Here is a 21,336-nt window from a genome sequence, read left to right on the forward strand (position 1 = left end):
GTGCACTCAGTGACAATAATGCTTTTTACTCAGCGGTCTACATTCCAGTAACAAATTATTCATCTTCCTTATAATTATTAATCACATTAACTTTGTAAGACCAACACATTACAAAAAAAGTTCTTTTACGCCTTTCAGTATAACAGTAAAATGCATCTTTTAGGCAATATCATAGGAGTAAAAAACTATAAAAACTATATATATATATATATATATATATATATATATATATATATATATACATATATATATATATAAATGAATATGGAAAATATCAATCCTGCCATAAAAGTAGTCATGTTCTAGTAATACATTTTGTGTAATATTTTTTTACTAATTTTTCCTCTTTTTTTTTAAATGTATATTTAAATAAACATAAAAAATATCATTTCTATACCTAGTAGTCTGTCATATTATACTCTGAATTAAATTTAAAACTCTATAGTTGGGAGAGCTAAAACATTAGCTAAGGAAAAACCTTCAGGCTCAGCGCTCCTCCCCAATGAGTTGGTATTAAGGCAATATAGCTTCATTGTCCAGTGTGCATGTGTATATCTATTATGTAAACTTCCTGCTACTTTTGACCTCATTATCCAACCTATGTCCATTATGGGAGGACTATTTCTACCTCCTATTGTTTGTTCTGTGTTTCATATGTCTTGGTGATTGATGAATGGGTGCACTGTTATGTGCATACAGATCCCGAAACATATTCTCTGAAAATTCGTTGAAGCTATATTGCCTGAGATTTTCAAATACCAACTCATTGGAGAGGAGCACGGACCCTGGTGGTTTTTCCTATGCTAATTTTTTAGCTCTCCCGACTATTCTGTTCTACACAGTCTTGGAGCATCCAATCTGCTGTCTACCAGAGAATGATGCCCTCACTGGTAGGATCAATGCCATTTCAGTAGTTGTGGCTTTGGACAACTTTCTCATCCTAAGGGCTTTAAGGACCTCTTAGAAGGATTTTACCATTATTACATCATAGGTTCCTCCCTAGGCGCACCTCTCTCTGTTTTTTCTCTCTACTAGAATACCCATTTAGAAACCTATACTATGATTGTTACATCTTTAGTGCCAAATTATGTACAAAATATTGTTCACCTCGATTAATGTAATAATGTAAGTAGGACAGATAAGACAGCATATTTTGTACCTGATGAAGAAGTCTCTCCCGTCTCTGTTTGTCGCCATCTCCCATCCATAAGGTGGTCCCTGAGGCAAATTCCAGGTCCCAGTAGGTGGAGGCCACCCTGAAGTCTTTGTTCTGTGACTGAAAAAAAAAATACAGCTTCAACTCTTTTCTCATTTACGCCCACCATAAACCTCAATATTCATATTAGCCCACTACTGTAAACTGTTGGGCATTTTAATGCTATTCATATGCCATTTTTAATGTAGTAAATAAATGTTCTAGTTTATTTAGGAAAATATACTATGGCAATAAAATGTTGTAGAAAAACATGGCTGGTAAACTTTAGAATATTTTATGTATAAATGTAACACACTAAAAAAATATTAAATATGACTAAAACACATCCAACTATCTAAAATATTGTTTAATGGTTAATTAACTTTTTAGCAAGTTTTTCATAATTTAGTAGCACAAGTGAATGTTAAAAGCTAACTAATCTGGTTCAGGGATAGCTGAAAATGAGCGAATGAACTTGCGGAAGAGACAATTCAGAATGGCTATTTATCCTCAAAAACATCTTAACCTCTTAATGACGCAGGGTAGTTGGTGCGTTAATGTTTAGAGACTTTTTTAGAAACTTTTTTATTTTTCTTTCGACATAGCTATGTGAAGGCTTATTCTTTGCATGACAAGTTGTACTTTCATTCACCACCATTTTGGGGTACACATAAAATGTTTTGATTAACTTTTATTTATGTTTTTGTGGGTCCATGTAAAATAACACACAATTCTATCAGGACCAGTCTATGGTCTATGAGCAGCCTCAATAACTATGTAGCGAAAGTCCCACAGACTGCAACACAGTTGTATTGAAGTTTATGGGACATGCACTCAAACAATTGCAGGTTCAATCAAGCCCCCTAGTTTTTTTAAAATTTTAAAAATAAATTGAAAATTCAAATCACTCCCCTTCCCTAGATATGAAATAAAAGTAAATAAAAACAAAAATAAATATATTATACATCCCCATGTCTGAAAATGCCCATCTGCAAACACATAAAAAAAATTCTCATATAGCAAACACTGTAGCAGGAAAAAAATCAAAACAGTCAAAAAATCAAAAGAGCCAAACCCCTGTTTTTCAATGTTTCCCCTCCCATAAAAAGCATTCAAATCATGAGAAATTCCCCAAAATGGGATAAATAAAAAGTATATCTGGCCCCACATAAAATAATTTATGTATCTCTGTACGTGGAAATATAAAAAAGTTTAACTGTATTTAATAGTGGTAGTCCTATCTTATATATTGCTATCCTATGCATAGTTAACTACAATATAATGTTCACATTTTTCCCAAGATATATGCTCCTTATTCTGGAGGCAGCATGGCGGTTCAGTGGTTAGCACTGTTGCCTTGCAGTACTGCAGTCCTGAGTTGAAATCCAACCAAGGACAGCATCTCCATGGAGTTCGTAAGTTCTTCTCCCTCTTTATGCATGGGTTTCCTCCCATACGCCAAAGATATATTGATAGGGAATTTAGATTGTGAGAATATGTTGGCATTATATAAGCAAGAGAAATAAATAATTCTGTTGCATATGAAATATGATCAAATTGCAAATTAAGTGCATTTATACCTCAAGTGACATCCTGGAATGGCAACATGAAGTGAACAATTTGCCAGTAGGACTTATTGTCCTAAACTGGGTCACCTCTTTTTTTCTCGGCTAGTGATTTATTATGTATTGATGTCTTGGTGCAGCATATGGCATGTTAAACTCCACCGAGTAACAAATTCTTTCTTTTGGCTGGTGTTCAGCAAGAGTTTTGCATTTGCAGCTTATGATGTCTTTAAAGCCTTTGGCATATTGGCTGAAATGTCTACAGATTTTATGAAATAGGACCAAGAAGATTTGCACAGTGAACAATACTTATAGTGTTCTCCCAGATTCCTTCTTTATTACCATTGTTGGCAGCTAAATCAGTTAATTTATTGTACATTTTAATCAATTAAGTAAGGTGATTATTATACAACAGACAGCCTATGTTCTTTTCACTTGTCCTTATTGCACTTTGGGTGCAAGATAGTATCTTGTGTGATATCCTGAGTATTTGCTTTTCTGGCTGCTTTGAAGCTCCCTTAATATGTTTACATTAAGGCCAGGAAAAAAGGCAAAATTTGCATTTAGTGGAACGTATAACAAAATAAGAGGCAAAAAGCAACTGGGATTTGTTCGCCTAAAATACAACAAGCATAAGTTTTGTAGCTTCTATTCATGGCCACGGTCCTATTGTCATCCGTAGCATTCCCATTATTATTCATCTGTAACTTAGGCCTGGTTCACATCTGCATTTGGGCTTCTGTTCAGGGAGTCCGCTTCGGGACCCCCTGTACTGAAACCTATACGCATAGAAAAAAGCGGCTACTTAAGGAAACCCGCAGACCCCATAGACTATAATGGTGTCCATGTGGTTTCCGTTCGGTTTCCGCATGAAACATGCAGGGAGTAAAGTGAAGACCAACCCATAGAATACAGGTGACATGTCATTTTAAATGCAGTAAAAACAAAGCCCGTAAGAAAGTTGCTCAAATACAGTTTTTCTCCAATTCCACCCCATTTTGAATTTTTTCCAGCTTCCCAGTAAATGGAATTTAAATTTTGGGTACTACTAGGTGGTATAATTTGTACTGCAAACATTGAGTGCTCATACAGCTCTGTGAACAGAAGAATAAAAAAGTTGTGGAGCTTGGAAGGCAGGGCGTCAAAGACAAAAATCGAAAACCGCCTGCCGCGGGAATGGGTTAAGGTTAGCAGAATATGAGTTGCTGTGTAAAAAGTTACTATCTGTAAAAATAAACCCTCATGAATAGGTAATTAGTACGATTTATTACCTCACTACTTATTACTGGAAATAATGTTTTAATGCTCAATTAAAATTTAATGTGTTCTGCTACATATTTACCAGAGAACGACAGTACTATTGATGAATATATTAAAAAAAATCATAGAAAATTGCAAGAATGTATTAAATTGGGTAAGTAATGTTAAATATAAAGCATAATAATTTCCAATGCCCTTTAAATTTCTGAAACTAATTTGGTTTTCTTAAAGGGGCATAAGATATGACAAAAGGATCCTAACACATGTTACTGATGGATCTTTTCAATCTGAATAAGTTTCTGACCCAGATATTTACATTTAAAAATATTTTATGATATTTACTCTTAAAAATGCGGAACAAATTAAAATGCAATAATTAATAAGCATTTATTCTAGATACAAATCTACTTGCTCAGGAAGGTTAGAATCAATATCTACTTAAGACTTGTATGTAATACCTTAGAAAATGGAAATCAGGCCAAGGAAATATACTTTAAAAGAAACTATTACATAGGTGTTGAATAGAGATGAGCGAACACTAAAATGTTCGAGGTTCGAAATTCGATTCGAACAGCCGCTCACTGTTCGAGTGTTCGAATGGGTTTCGAACCCCATTATAGTCTATGGGGAACATAAACTCGTTAAGGGGGAAACCCAAATTCGTGTCTGGAGGGTCACCAAGTCCACTATGACACCCCAGGAAATGATACCAACACCCTGGAATGACACTGGGACAGCAGCGGAAGCATGTCTGGGGGCATAAAAGTCACTTTATTTCATGGAAATCCCTGTCAGTTTGCGATTTTCGCAAGCTAACTTTTCCCCATAGAAATGCATTGGCCAGTGCTGATTGGCCAGAGTACGGAACTCGACCAATCAGCGCTGGCTCTGCTGGAGGAGGCGGAGTCTAAGATAGCTCCACACCAGTCTCCATTCAGGTGCGACCTTAGACTCCGCCTCCTCCGGCAGAGCCAGCGCTGATTGGCCGAAGGCTGGCCAATGCATTCCTATGCGAATGCAGACTTAGCAGTGCTGAGTCAGTTTTGCTCAACTACACATCTGATGCACACTCGGCACTGCTACATCAGATGTAGCAATCTGATGTAGCAGAGCCGAGGGTGCACTAGAACCCCTGTGCAAACTCAGTTCACGCTAATAGAATGCATTGGCCAGCGCTGATTGGCCAATGCATTCTATTAGCCCGATGAAGTAGAGCTGAATGTGTGTGCTAAGCACACACATTCAGCACTGCTTCATCAAGCCAATACAATGCATTAGCCAGTGCTGATTGGCCAGAGTACGGAATTCGGCCAATCAGCGCTGGCTCTGCTGGAGGAGGCGGAGTCTAAGATCGCTCCACACCAGTCTCCATTCAGGTCCGACCTTAGACTCCGCCTCCTCCGGCAGAGCCAGCGCTGATTGGCCGAAGGCTGGCCAATGCATTCCTATGCGAATGCAGACTTAGCAGTGCTGAGTCAGTTTTGCTCAACTACACATCTGATGCACACTCGGCACTGCTACATCAGATGTAGCAATCTGATGTAGCAGAGCCGAGGGTGCACTAGAACCCCTGTGCAAACTCAGTTCACGCTAATAGAATGCATTGGCCAGCGCTGATTGGCCAATGCATTCTATTAGCCCGATGAAGTAGAGCTGAATGTGTGTGCTAAGCACACACATTCAGCACTGCTTCATCAAGCCAATACAATGCATTAGCCAGTGCTGATTGGCCAGAGTACGGAATTCGGCCAATCAGCGCTGGCCAATGCATTCTATTAGCCCGATGAAGTAGAGCTGAATGTGTGTGCTAAGCACACACATTCAGCACTGCTTCATCAAGCCAATACAATGCATTAGCCAGTGCTGATTGGCCAGAGTACGGAATTCGGCCAATCAGCGCTGGCTCTGCTGGAGGAGGCGGAGTCTAAGATCGCTCCACACCAGTCTCCATTCAGGTCCGACCTTAGACTCCGCCTCCTCCGGCAGAGCCAGCGCTGATTGGCCGAAGGCTGGCCAATGCATTCCTATGCGAATGCAGACTTAGCAGTGCTGAGTCAGTTTTGCTCAACTACACATCTGATGCACACTCGGCACTGCTACATCAGATGTAGCAATCTGATGTAGCAGAGCCGAGGGTGCACTAGAACCCCTGTGCAAACTCAGTTCACGCTAATAGAATGCATTGGCCAGCGCTGATTGGCCAATGCATTCTATTAGCCCGATGAAGTAGAGCTGAATGTGTGTGCTAAGCACACACATTCAGCACTGCTTCATCAAGCCAATACAATGCATTAGCCAGTGCTGATTGGCCAGAGTACGGAATTCGGCCAATCAGCGCTGGCCAATGCATTCTATTAGCCCGATGAAGTAGAGCTGAATGTGTGTGCTAAGCACACACATTCAGCACTGCTTCATCAAGCCAATACAATGCATTAGCCAGTGCTGATTGGCCAGAGTACGGAATTCGGCCAATCAGCGCTGGCTCTGCCGGAGGAGGCGGAGTCTAAGGTCGGACCTGAATGGAGACTGGTGTGGAGCGATCTTAGACTCCGCCTCCTCCAGCAGAGCCAGCGCTGATTGGTCGAGTTCCGTACTCTGGCCAATCAGCGCTGGCCAATGCATTCTATTAGCCCGATGAAGTAGAGCTGAATGTGTGTGCTTAGCACACACATTCAGCTCTACTTCATCAGGCTAATAGAATACATTGGCCAATCAGCGCTGGCCAATGCATTCTATTAGCTTGATGAAGCAGAGTGTGCACAAGGGTTCAAGCGCACCCTCGGCTCTGATGTAGCAGAGCTGAGGGTGCACAAGGGTTCAAGTGCACCCTCGGCTCTCCTACATCAGAGCCGAGGGTGCGCTTGAACCCTTGTGCAGCCTCGGCTCTGCTACATCAGAGCCGAGGGTGCGCTTGAACCCTTGTGCACACTCTGCTTCATCAAGCTAATAGAATGCATTGGCCAGCACTGATTGGCCAGAGTACGGAATTCGGCCAATCAGCGCTGGCCAATGCATCCCTATGGGAAAAAGTTTATCTCACAAAAATCACAATTACACACCCGATAGAGCCCCAAAAAGTTATTTTTAATAACATTCCCCCCTAAATAAAGGTTATCCCTAGCTATCCCTGCCTGTACAGCTATCCCTGTCTCATAGTCACAAAGTTCACATTCTCATATGACCCGGATTTGAAATCCACTATTCGTCTAAAATGGAGGTCACCTGATTTCGGCAGCCAATGACTTTTTCCAATTTTTTTCAATGCCCCCAGTGTCGTAGTTCCTGTCCCACCTCCCCTGCGCTGTTATTGGTGCAAAAAAGGCGCCAGGGAAGGTGGGAGGGGAATCGAATTTTGGCGCACTTTACCACGTGGTGTTCGATTCGATTCGAACATGGCGAACACCCTGATATCCGATCGAACATGTGTTCGATAGAACACTGTTCGCTCATCTCTAGTGTTGAATTCATGAATTTCTTAGGCTTCACATCTGTGCTGGAATCTCAGTTGGACTGCGCCACAAAAGCCATCAGAAATCGGCAGAGAGAAAAGACATGCACTGAGGATGCAGACACCCAGCAGACCCCATTATAGTCTATGGGGGCCGCCGGTGTCTGCAGGTAACCACTGCAGGTAAGTCCGGCTCTCTGTCGTTTGGATCCCCAAAGGACCAGAACGACAGAGAGTCGGGCACAGATGTGAATCTAGCCTTAGAGGTCTTATACACCTTGATATGTATGCTAAGAAACTCATGGTAATTTTTGTAGATTTTGCTGAGAAGAACAAAATCTATATATAATATAGGGATGTTTTTTCTTACTTTTTTTCTCTCTGAAATGTGGCATAGAAATTCTGCCTGGTCATTTTTTTTAGTTATTCTGCATTGGTATCAGCACTCCTCTCATTTCACCTAGGTGTTTGTAAGTAGAAGGAGAACCTTCTACTAGCTCTCAGTGTCTTGACTGAGGGCATATGTAAGGTGAACTTTTTGAGATATGTTCACAAAGTGCGATTCAGTTTGCCATTGCTGAGGTGCTGTGCCTATGGGGTGGTGTAGCCCCATTCTGGGGGCTTAGACTGGTAACAGGGGTGTTGCTGGGCTGACAGTTTGCTCTCCCTGTGGAAATTGTGTTGTAATAGTGATGGTTGCCATTAGGCACCGCACCCGGTAGAGTAGAGACTACATAGGCCGCCATGAAGTGGCCAGTGGACTTATAAACCTTGATCAATAAGTATACGAAGAACCTCATGTTCATTTTTGCAGATTTTGCAAAAAAGCACTAGATCAATGTATAATATTGGGATGTGCAGTCTATGTTTTATCTTTTTTTCTCTCTGAGATATTGCTTTATTAAAATAGGTCAGAATTGTACGCATTAACATTACCAATATATCATAAGAAGTTTCTTCCATTTCAACCATTGATAACTCTGGTTCTAATGGATCATGATTTTGGAAGATTATTGACTGCAAACCAAGACCAAAATCTTGGCTCTATCCTCTGCGGCTCCTGTGCTAGTACCTAATAGTTTAGTCCGAGCAGGAGACGGGGCTTAAAGAGGTTCATAAATCCTTAAACTTTCAAATTGTCACAAACAGTTGTCTTCTGACACAGGCAATGAAATACTCCCTTTGTTTACCCCTACGCTGCATTATATGAGTATACATGTTCAGTACATGTGCAGATATAAGAGATTCCTGTAGTGAAGGAAAGGCTGTCAGCAAAGATCATGCGACATAACCGCTGTCATCTTGAGTCCTATGTACTGTATATCATTTGTTGTTCATTGCACATCGTGGCCAGCAGGGGGCCTTCCAAAGGATAAGTAATGGGAGTATTTAAATTGGCTGTCTTAGGGCATTTTAGAAATTTGACTCCAATATGGCCAAGCCTCTATGTCTGAAATAAAATGGTGACAAATATTTGGAACTTAAAAGACAATTCAATGACTTCATTTTAGACATCATCATTCGTGCTTTGTTCAGAACGTAATGGCTGACTTTTGAATGCTATATACAATAGTATGGTTGATCCCTTTGTTTTGTACAATTTGTATTCTTTTCAATTACAATATGAGTCACGTTCATCATAAAATGTCATTTCTCAATAAGAACAGGCTGATTATTTTTAGAAGACTAATGAAACTGAGAAAATGTTTCCATTTTATGACACTGTGAACATTACATTATCTTGAGAACTTATTGTAGACAGGCTTGTCAATAATTATTCTTGTAATCTTATGATGCTGGTGGATTTGATAGGATCTCAGCTGGATCCTTCTTACAGCATTATAATTTCCAATATATTTTTCATCCGACTTTCTTTGTCAATGGTTATGTGATGAGGTTAGATCCCAATTACCTAGCACCCTTCTAATTAATGATATGGTTTCCTTAGATAATGTATAGGTGACAATGGAATAACATACTGTTAATAGATTGTGTATACAATGCACTACAATGTATATTATTCTATTTCCCATTACCTACAAACAGGCAGCTTTTCATTTATTTCTTTTATTTTCCATATTTCTACTGACAGCTTAGTTCGGAACATTTACTGAATCTCTTTTCCGTGAAAATAGTCTGTTGTACAGAAAGTTGTTCAATGTGTCTTCAGTCTGTAGACACAAGCCGTGATGGACAACTGCCGCCCTAGGAGAAAGTCTATTCTGGTAATGTCCATATGTCAAACACTACTCAATCTGATTAGTAAAAAAGCTGCCTTGTAACTGGTTGGCAGGAGAAGCTTTTGTTTGCAGTCGCTGCTTTCTCACTAAATGATTTCTTTTGCTTCCATACCAATTTAAAGCAGCTTTATATTTATTTCTACTTAGACTAAACTCAACCATTACAAAGATTAACAATCTCATCACTGTTTCAATGAATAAACACTGGAATTACTTTCTGCATTCCCAGATATCTGCATTTAGGAAATGATTCAGCCATTTACATGTATTAAAGGCCGCTGAATAGTAATAATTCCTCCTTTTAAAGCTTAATTGTGGAAATGCAAACATCAAACCTTTCTTAGTATACGCAGGACCTTCTGTATATATAGAAGCTTTGCCATGATCAGCAATTTGTCAGTCTCTCTTCCCTACATCCTTGGATCAAGGAGAAATATTAGAAATCAAGATTGTAGCTGGGGACGGGTGGAGGGGCAGTCAACATTGCGAACATTGACAGAAGGAGAATGTTAGAATCAACATGAATGGCCACAAGTTGCTGAAATGTAGGTTTGCTGGACTGGATACAACTACAAGTCTATCATTTGTCACTTTCCCTGGACATTGCAGCCTTACATGACATCTTAAAGTAATAAAGCTATTAAGAGTTACAGCAGCCACCCAGGATTGAGTGTAAATTCAACCTCTCTCCAGTGTGTGGTGACATCTGCCCTCTTAAGCCATAAAGATGACACGTCTATATATATATATATATATATATATATATATATATATATATATATATATATATCGAAAAATGTCCTCTGCCAGCATTTACAAATGATGGAGCAATTTAATGGAGCCGAGACCAGACATCACATATCAATACAAATAAGGGTTTTTTTTTTAGATATATTGCATGGCTGATACATGTAGTATGCAGTAATATACAACATGAAATTTCTCTTACAACGTTAACAAATGAATGTTACTTTGACGCTGCCTGATGTGGAATGTACTTGTAAATGCATGCACAGCTACAACTAGTCTTCCTAAAAGCAAGGGGGCAGCATAATAGTGTCGGTGGTGCCGGTCTTCTAAGGGATAGTATGGGAGCCTGCTTCTCTGTCACTCTTTTGAAGTCTCTTCTCCTATAACCTGTGGTCATTAAAATGAAAAATTACCTTCAACTGCACTTATCTTATCCCTGGGTTTGGTGACATACCAAGTGCATGTTGTGTGCATTGAGATAATGTGGATTCATATGGATGGTGATTCACCTGGAAATTGGCCCATTTAAAAGACCATGAAACTTTACATTGTTGGAGGAGGCAACAATATTCCTACAACCTGGGGCTTATGGAAGTATTAATCCACCCTGGGTTTATGGTCTTAGTTCCAATAAATTGCTCCATCATTTGATGTTTTGGCATTTTTTTTTTTCTTGATGAGTATACACTGTGTGTGGAGACTGGATTTCTGCCTTTCATTTTGCAAGGTTCTCCTTGTTTTTTTCTCTCTTTCTCTCTTGATTGTTCTATGTATACTATAAATAGATAGACAGCTATGTTACAAAATTTGTTAAGTGGTGATGATGAATAGAGATGGGCACAAGCTGGGTTCGACCTGAATATCCCAAATTGTTTGGTTTTTACCAAATTTGAACAATTGAGGATTCATGTCAGAAATGTCCAATGCGACATGCATAGCAGTAAATTATTATACTCTGGTTTTATCTTCAGACCACAGAGTATAATAGGTGGAGACCCAGGAGAGGTGAAAAACAAGTAAAAAATACTTATACTCACCTCACTATGATGAGGCCCAAAAGAGGTGAGGGAAGGTGAGTATATTTAGTTTTCATTTTTTACACCTCCCATGGGCCTTCACTCATTACACTCTGGGGTCTGAAGAGAACCCAAACCCCAAATAAAATAATCTTGGGAGGTTTCCCAGTCTTTAATAATGATACATAATTTATGGGAAAAAAATGACAATATACATCAAGAATAAACACATGACTACTGGCTGAAAAAATAATGGTTTGTGAGAAAGAAAATAAACTAAAAGAAAATCCTGGTTTACGATAAAAAATGTCTTTTGCTTTTGAATACTTTTGCCAGGCATTACATAATTTGGTTAGTTATTTTGCTATTTGTTTTCAAAATAAACTGATGTAGTCCAAATATAACCTTGAAGTCAGTTGCATTTACAGAACTGAAGTGAACGCATATGAATGGATGTTTGAACATCACCAGTGTTACATCACATTAACAATGAGAATACTAGCGATTAGAGATGAGCGAACACTAAAATGTTCGAGGTTCGAAATTCGATTCGAACAGCCGCTCACTGTTCGAGTGTTCGAATGGGTTTCGAACCCCATTATAGTCTATGGGGAACATAAACTCGTTAAGGGGGAAACCCAAATTCGTGTCTGGAGGGTCACCAAGTCCACTATGACACCCCAGGAAATGATACCAACACCCTGGAATGACACTGGGACAGCAGCGGAAGCATGTCTGGGGGCATAAAAGTCACTTTATTTCATGGAAATCCCTGTCAGTTTGCGATTTTCGCAAGCTAACTTTTCCCCATAGAAATGCATTGGCCAGTGCTGATTGGCCAGAGTACGGAACTCGACCAATCAGCGCTGGCTCTGCTGGAGGAGGCGGAGTCTAAGATAGCTCCACACCAGTCTCCATTCAGGTCCGACCTTAGACTCCGCCTCCTCCGGCAGAGCCAGCGCTGATTGGCCGAAGGCTGGCCAATGCATTCCTATGCGAATGCAGACTTAGCAGTGCTGAGTCAGTTTTGCTCAACTACACATCTGATGCACACTCGGCACTGCTACATCAGATGTAGCAATCTGATGTAGCAGAGCCGAGGGTGCACTAGAACCCCTGTGCAAACTCAGTTCACGCTAATAGAATGCATTGGCCAGCGCTGATTGGCCAATGCATTCTATTAGCCCGATGAAGTAGAGCTGAATGTGTGTGCTAAGCACACACATTCAGCACTGCTTCATCAAGCCAATACAATGCATTAGCCAGTGCTGATTGGCCAGAGTACGGAATTCGGCCAATCAGCGCTGGCTCTGCTGGAGGAGGCGGAGTCTAAGATCGCTCCACACCAGTCTCCATTCAGGTCCGACCTTAGACTCCGCCTCCTCCGGCAGAGCCAGCGCTGATTGGCCGAAGGCTGGCCAATGCATTCCTATGCGAATGCAGACTTAGCAGTGCTGAGTCAGTTTTGCTCAACTACACATCTGATGCACACTCGGCACTGCTACATCAGATGTAGCAATCTGATGTAGCAGAGCCGAGGGTGCACTAGAACCCCTGTGCAAACTCAGTTCACGCTAATAGAATGCATTGGCCAGCGCTGATTGGCCAATGCATTCTATTAGCCCGATGAAGTAGAGCTGAATGTGTGTGCTAAGCACACACATTCAGCACTGCTTCATCAAGCCAATACAATGCATTAGCCAGTGCTGATTGGCCAGAGTACGGAATTCGGCCAATCAGCGCTGGCTCTGCTGGAGGAGGCGGAGTCTAAGATCGCTCCACACCAGTCTCCATTCAGGTCCGACCTTAGACTCCGCCTCCTCCGGCAGAGCCAGCGCTGATTGGCCGAAGGCTGGCCAATGCATTCCTATGCGAATGCAGACTTAGCAGTGCTGAGTCAGTTTTGCTCAACTACACATCTGATGCACACTCGGCACTGCTACATCAGATGTAGCAATCTGATGTAGCAGAGCCGAGGGTGCACTAGAACCCCTGTGCAAACTCAGTTCACGCTAATAGAATGCATTGGCCAGCGCTGATTGGCCAATGCATTCTATTAGCCCGATGAAGTAGAGCTGAATGTGTGTGCTAAGCACACACATTCAGCACTGCTTCATCAAGCCAATACAATGCATTAGCCAGTGCTGATTGGCCAGAGTACGGAATTCGGCCAATCAGCGCTGGCTCTGCTGGAGGAGGCGGAGTCTAAGATCGCTCCACACCAGTCTCCATTCAGGTCCGACCTTAGACTCCGCCTCCTCCGGCAGAGCCAGCGCTGATTGGCCGAAGGCTGGCCAATGCATTCCTATGCGAATGCAGACTTAGCAGTGCTGAGTCAGTTTTGCTCAACTACACATCTGATGCACACTCGGCACTGCTACATCAGATGTAGCAATCTGATGTAGCAGAGCCGAGGGTGCACTAGAACCCCTGTGCAAACTCAGTTCACGCTAATAGAATGCATTGGCCAGCGCTGATTGGCCAATGCATTCTATTAGCCCGATGAAGTAGAGCTGAATGTGTGTGCTAAGCACACACATTCAGCACTGCTTCATCAAGCCAATACAATGCATTAGCCAGTGCTGATTGGCCAGAGTACGGAATTCGGCCAATCAGCGCTGGCCAATGCATTCTATTAGCCCGATGAAGTAGAGCTGAATGTGTGTGCTAAGCACACACATTCAGCACTGCTTCATCAAGCCAATACAATGCATTAGCCAGTGCTGATTGGCCAGAGTACGGAATTCGGCCAATCAGCGCTGGCCAATGCATTCTATTAGCCCGATGAAGTAGAGCTGAATGTGTGTGCTAAGCACACACATTCAGCACTGCTTCATCAAGCCAATACAATGCATTAGCCAGTGCTGATTGGCCAGAGTACGGAATTCGGCCAATCAGCGCTGGCTCTGCCGGAGGAGGCGGAGTCTAAGGTCGGACCTGAATGGAGACTGGTGTGGAGCGATCTTAGACTCCGCCTCCTCCAGCAGAGCCAGCGCTGATTGGTCGAGTTCCGTACTCTGGCCAATCAGCGCTGGCCAATGCATTCTATTAGCCCGATGAAGTAGAGCTGAATGTGTGTGCTTAGCACACACATTCAGCTCTACTTCATCAGGCTAATAGAATACATTGGCCAATCAGCGCTGGCCAATGCATTCTATTAGCTTGATGAAGCAGAGTGTGCACAAGGGTTCAAGCGCACCCTCGGCTCTGATGTAGCAGAGCTGAGGGTGCACAAGGGTTCAAGTGCACCCTCGGCTCTCCTACATCAGAGCCGAGGGTGCGCTTGAACCCTTGTGCAGCCTCGGCTCTGCTACATCAGAGCCGAGGGTGCGCTTGAACCCTTGTGCACACTCTGCTTCATCAAGCTAATAGAATGCATTGGCCAGCACTGATTGGCCAGAGTACGGAATTCGGCCAATCAGCGCTGGCCAATGCATCCCTATGGGAAAAAGTTTATCTCACAAAAATCACAATTACACACCCGATAGAGCCCCAAAAAGTTATTTTTAATAACATTCCCCCCTAAATAAAGGTTATCCCTAGCTATCCCTGCCTGTACAGCTATCCCTGTCTCATAGTCACAAAGTTCACATTCTCATATGACCCGGATTTGAAATCCACTATTCGTCTAAAATGGAGGTCACCTGATTTCGGCAGCCAATGACTTTTTCCAATTTTTTTCAATGCCCCCAGTGTCGTAGTTCCTGTCCCACCTCCCCTGCGCTGTTATTGGTGCAAAAAAGGCGCCAGGGAAGGTGGGAGGGGAATCGAATTTTGGCGCACTTTACCACGTGGTGTTCGATTCGATTCGAACATGGCGAACACCCTGATATCCGATCGAACATGTGTTCGATAGAACACTGTTCGCTCATCTCTACTAGCGATGTGTAAGTATGAGTCCTTTAAATGCTGTACTGTGAAAAGCCTTTTTGTGTGCTTTACAGTCATTGAAGTCACTTCTCCACCTGCTAAGAACACTTATTTTATTTCTATTTTGATTACTGGGTTCTTTTCGTTCTATTGTGAAGTTCTTTTTTTCTGTAGATTTTGGCCTATTTGAAATACTTATTAGAGTACAATTCCAAACCCCATAGAAACAGCTTGAAGCTTCCATTATTTTCTTGTTTAGAAATGTTCACTTCAATCAATGAAAAAGAAAACATTAATACTTAACATCAGGTGCTATTTCCCATACACATTACTTTAGCTTCTAGACTGTAATAAAATCCACCTTATTTTACGCAAGTTTTTACTTAAAAGTGACCACATACAGATTGATCTTAGGAATGAATGCAGTCAACGGAAAACCAGAGTATTGGCAACTTGGAAAGAAATGTTGAATGGATAAAGTGGTGTAAAGGTTTAAAAAAGACCTTTCCTTCAAGTTGATCTTCTTTAGGTTTGTGTAAGAGAAAAGTGTAAGAAACTCCAACTGGATTTGTGGAAAAAAAATTGCCATGCAATGAGCAGTGAGGTCCCCAGGTTTAGGACTGTGAACCCAAACTGCATAACGGCATGCTGACATTTTGAGGTCCTAATCCATCTGACAGGTTTGGATTTATCACCATATCCAAAGAATGAATAATACACATTTTAGGCTAAAATACACATTCACATAATTTATACAAGGATGTGTATTGACCTCAGTCTCAACTATTTACTGTGCAGTTACTACTAAACAGCATCTGTTAGATTTTTTATTATTTGTCTTTCCTTTTTATGTTAAGGGAAAGAAAAGGTAAGTAATAAAAACGGTGGGAGTGAATTCCTTGTAAACTGAAATGGTCTCATCATATACAATTGTTCATCGGATACTGTATGAGTCAGACGGTGTGTCTGGAGGAAGAAACACGTTATTGTAGTTACAGAAGCAATAAGGTTTATTATACTGTATATACAATCTAAAAACTGCGTTACAATGTAATTAATGGGAAATTACTACTGTACTGATACGCATTTACCGTGTTTGTAGGAAGCCTTATAACATTGAAGGAGAAGATTCATTTTATGTGCCCAGTTTTGATGGGTATAGGTAAGTACAATTTCCTAAGGTGGTAAATTGAGGTGTAGCATCGGAGACGTCTTAAAGAGGATTTATCATTGGGGATTTAGTTTTTTAAGTAAAAACACATTGAAATAGCTTATAAAATGGTCCAGTAGGCGGCATCAATGGTATGACGCTGTTGTGCTCGGAGCACAGGGGGAACACCCCCTGTGCTCCCTCAGCTTCATTTACATATTTGCAAAAAATGATATATTTCAAAATCGGCTGTGAGCAGGAGAAAACGAGAGATAGGACTTGAATAACCTTTCTAAAGGCTATTCCAACATGTGTTTACTTAAAAAACAAAATCCCCCAAAATAGATTCCCTTTAAGCTGTCCATAGACAATGGATGTTTTTGGTGGCTCCCACAAGTTGAATTGGGATCTGATGCCAGTTCGTACTGATTCTCTAACTCTCACCTCAGTTATACCTTCAAGAAAAAGAATGTAAAAAATGACAAAATTAATTTGAGCTATCCATGCTTAGAGGGGTTATCCAGTTTCTAACATTGATGGCCTATACTTAATAACTGAAACTATGAATTATGTGTTACTTATTGATAAGCTCAATTTAACACTGCATTCCTTTGTTAAAAAAAAGATATATTACTATTAGTGTTGAGCGAATAGTATTCAAAACTATTTATCGAATATCTTGCTCCCATAGGAATGCGTGGAAGCGGTCGAACACCAATGAGTTAAGCGCAGTGAATATTTGATGGCGGCTAACACGCATTCCTATGGGAGCGAGGTATTCGACGAATACTATTCGCTCAATGCTATTTGCTATATATCATACTGGGGTCTTTGCATAGTCCTTGAACTTCCTCAAGTTTTTGAATGACGAAATTGCTTGGACTGTTCCACATGAGCTCTTCACAGTAGAAGACAAAAACTGCTACAATAAGTGCTATTGATGAGAAGTTAATACACTTCTGGTCTGTTAGCTTCTTTAGAAGAATATGCAGGGTATTATAATCATACTTGCTTCATAACAGGTAGGGATGGTACTGGCTCCAGCTGTCTATATGGAGATGTGGCATAGATAGCCTAGTGCAAAGGTAGAGGAAACAGGAGAAATCTAGCATTCAGATGGAGCCATTGATTCTGACCATTTACAAACACGAGGCTTCACTGAAATAAGTAAGTACAATTCTGTATGCACTAATTAGGAATAATAGAGGCCACACATAAGCCTTGCGCCAATAGATTCCTGTGGAATGGGTGAGATCCCAAGCTAATAATATATTCAAGTCCAATGCACGCAAGAAGAGGTGCACAAGATATTATTGATCTCAAATAAGAAAGCATTTAAACTTTTCTCTTCTGCTAAATCCACTTCTGTCTTTGGCTAAAAAAAAAACAAAATAAGGGTGCATTCACACGGAGTAACGTGCCGCGTGACCTGGCACGTATACGCCGTGTGAGATTTTGAGCGCCGTATACACTCCCATTGATTTCAATGGGAGCCTGAATCGTATGCACCACAAAATCACGGCCGCAAAATAATGCGGCGTATACGAGACTAACTCCCATTGAAATCAATGGGAGCGTATACGGCGCTCAAAATCTCACACGGCATATACGTGCCAGGTCACACGGCACGTTACTCCGTGTGAATGCACCATTAAAACAGGAAAAACTGCCACTAAAAATGCAGTCTTAAAGTTTCATTAAAGGATTGTTATTTGATCAAATATTGTCATTTGCCCCTTATGAAAAGAATTTTAAAAGTTGAGTTTGATGCCTATGATGTGGTTCATCAATTCCTATGTAAAGTTCAGTACATGTTACAATTTAAAAAATAATGTTTAAATATGGATTAGAGTGTAGAGATGAAAAGCTTTTTAAGCCATTTTACACCATTATATTTAAAACGTAGATTATTCAATGTTGTTTTTATGTTAAAAAGGCAAAAAGTATTGTAGCACAGAAAAAGTACATTTATAAGCTTTCAAAGAACTTGGCTCCTTCATCATTTACAAATGAATGACTGAGAATACAGAAGGTGCTACATAAGACGATTAGTTTATGAAGTGATACATTACTGTTATAGGGTATGGAAAAAAACTTAGGTTATAGCAGTGAGAACTTAGGAGTAAGGCCTTATGCACACTGCAATGGCGTTTCATCAGATATAATGTTCATTTTTAAAGGCCGTTTAGCATCCGTTCCTTTTTTTCTGTTTTTGATGGCCGAGTGTCACCCATTTTGCCTCAGTTTTTAACTGTTCACGAAAGAACGGATTAATTTAGTTGGTCTTTCTTTTTTGACCCTACCTGCTGGTCCTTTTTAAATGGACGTCAATCACATTAGTTAAAAATGGATCAATTGATTTTTATTGGGTGCATGTAACCATACAAACAAAGAAAGAGCATGTAATTTTTTTGACAGCCATTAAAAACAGACTGTCAAAAAAATGACATGTTAATAAATACACTGAAATCAATGAGTTCTCAAAACGGCCCTGTGACGGATATTGCAAAAATGGCCATCAGGCACTCATTTTTCATTGTCATGTGAATAAGCCCTTAAGAGAATGGGACTGAATTTAAAAGACGGTATAAACTGTGTCCAAGCATAAGTCCAGGTGTTAGATTGAGTCTTTTGTAAATAATACTGTTGACAAAACTGAGCCTCCCACAAAAAAGAACAAATAAGGATCAAAGTCCTACACACTAAAAACAATAACAATAAGAACTTACTCCGCAAAAAGTTCTGATACAGAAAGCCTAATATAGCTCCATAAAAAAAAAAAATGGCAGAATATGGTGCCCACAGGCAAATTCTTTATTTCACAAAAAGTGCTTTATTTAGTAAAAGTGGCAAAGCATATCAAAACCTATACAGGAATGGTATAGTGTTTAATTTGTGAAAAAATTTTACGGGAACTATGTCCCCTCACAACCCCCCCCCCCCAAAACCCTGACCGACCGACCGCTGACCCCAATACTGTGGCCCCTGCGCACAGTATTATGCCCCATAGTGGCCCTTGCACACAGTATTATGTCCCATAGTGGCCCCTGCACACAGTATTATGTCCCATAGTGGCCCTTGCACACAGTATTATGTCCCATAGTGGCCCCTGCACACAGTATTATATCCCATAGTGGCCCTTGCACACAGTATTATGCCCCATAGTGGCCCCTGTACACAGTATTATGCCACATAGTGGCCCCTGCACAAAGTATTATGCCCCATAGTGACCTCCTGCACAAAGTATTATGCCCCATAGTGGCCCCTGTACACAGTGTTATCCCCCATAGTGGCCCCTGTACAAAGTATTATGCCCCATAGTGGCCCCTGTACACAGTATTATGCCCCATAGTGGCCCTTGCACAAACTATTATGTCCCATAGTGGCCCCTGCACACAGTATTATGTCCCATAGTGGCCCTTGCACACAGTATTATGTCCCATAGTGGCCCCTGCACACAGTATTATGTCCCATAGTGGCCCTTGCACACAGTATTATGCCCCATAGTGGCCCCTGTACACAGTATTATGCCCCATAGTGGCCCTTGCACAAACTATTATGTCCCATAGTGGCCCCTGCACACAGTATTATGTCCCATAGTGGCCCTTGCACACAGTATTATGCCCCATAGTGGCCCCTGTACACAGTATTATGCCCCATAGTGGCCCCTGCACAAAGTATTATGCCCCATAGTGACCTCCTGCACACAGTATTATGCCCCATAGTGGCCCCTGTACACAGTATTATGCCCCATAGTGGCCCCTGTACAAAGTATTATGTCCCATAGTGACCTCCTGCACAAAGTATTATGCCCCATAGTGGCCCTTGCACAAAGTATTATGTCCCATAGTGGCCCCTGGATACAGTATTATGCTCCATAGTGGCCCCTGCACACAGTATTATGCCCATAATGACCTCCTGCACAAAGTATTATGCCCCATAGTGACCTCCTGCACACAGTATTATGCCCCATAGTGGCCCTTGCACACAGTATTATGCCTTAGTGTGGACACTCATGAAGAATTATTATACTCTGGGGTCTGAAAAGATCCCAGAGTATAATAATTGGAGACCCATGGGAGGATACAAACATAAAAAACACTGTTACTTACCTGTCTCTAGCTCTGGTGCGCTCCCTGCAGATGTCGGCCATCTTCAATGATGTATGGGATGGCACGTGAGCAGGGGCTTGCGTCGTGATGCATAAGGTTGCAAGCTCTGGTCCATATGACGTCTGGGTCGTCACCAAGTAGGCCTGAAGCCTTCTGGAGCCAGAAGAGGTAAGTAACAGTGTATTTCATGTTCCACATTCCGCTTCAGATACACTTCTTTACACTGGAACACTTTTAGACAATTTGTAATTATGCTGGAACTAAGACCGGTGCGTCCCAGCCCAATTTATGCACTGGGTATCGCCAGAATTGTTATAACTTCATGTATATGACTTTATGTGTAAACGCTTAGGAACCAGTTCAGGACACAGTCCGGTCAGTATTATACGTAGGACTATGTGAGTAAATGCGCACCCTCTCTTTTGATTGAATTATAGGAGTAAGAATCAGCCCACAATGACAATGTAGAGATGTAAAATGAGTCTTGAAAGGTAAGGCCTGAATGCTTAACCATTCCGTAGCTTTTATCTATCAGTAATATATGAAATATGCTTTGTAAGTGTTACAGACACAATACCCAAACCTGAATAGAAAGAAGTGTCATCTGGCATCTTATCTGTATGAAATCTCATCTGCCAGGGATTCTACTGTAATACTGAAAGAAACATCTAGAAGCAATTATAAAAATTAAGTGAATGTCAAGAATTGTGGTATCTAAATGACGGCTGCT

The 21,336-nt window shown here is 41.1% G+C and overlaps 1 protein-coding gene across 4 annotated transcripts in view; it reads right to left on the reverse strand.

Moving 5' to 3' along the window:
* Positions 1-21,336, reverse strand: part of FRMPD4 (FERM and PDZ domain containing 4) — a 461,147-nt gene that overhangs the window by 194,774 nt on the left and 245,037 nt on the right. For all 4 annotated transcript variants that reach the window (XM_075265006.1, XM_075265007.1, XM_075265008.1 and 1 more), the window contains one exon: positions 1,160-1,276. In XM_075265006.1, the coding sequence (XP_075121107.1) occupies positions 1,160-1,276 (117 nt within the window). The remainder of the gene's footprint in view (positions 1-1,159; positions 1,277-21,336) is intronic.

Source organism: Leptodactylus fuscus, chromosome 2, assembly GCF_031893055.1.
Source record: "Leptodactylus fuscus isolate aLepFus1 chromosome 2, aLepFus1.hap2, whole genome shotgun sequence".
Classification (NCBI taxonomy): Eukaryota; Metazoa; Chordata; class Amphibia; order Anura; family Leptodactylidae; genus Leptodactylus; species Leptodactylus fuscus.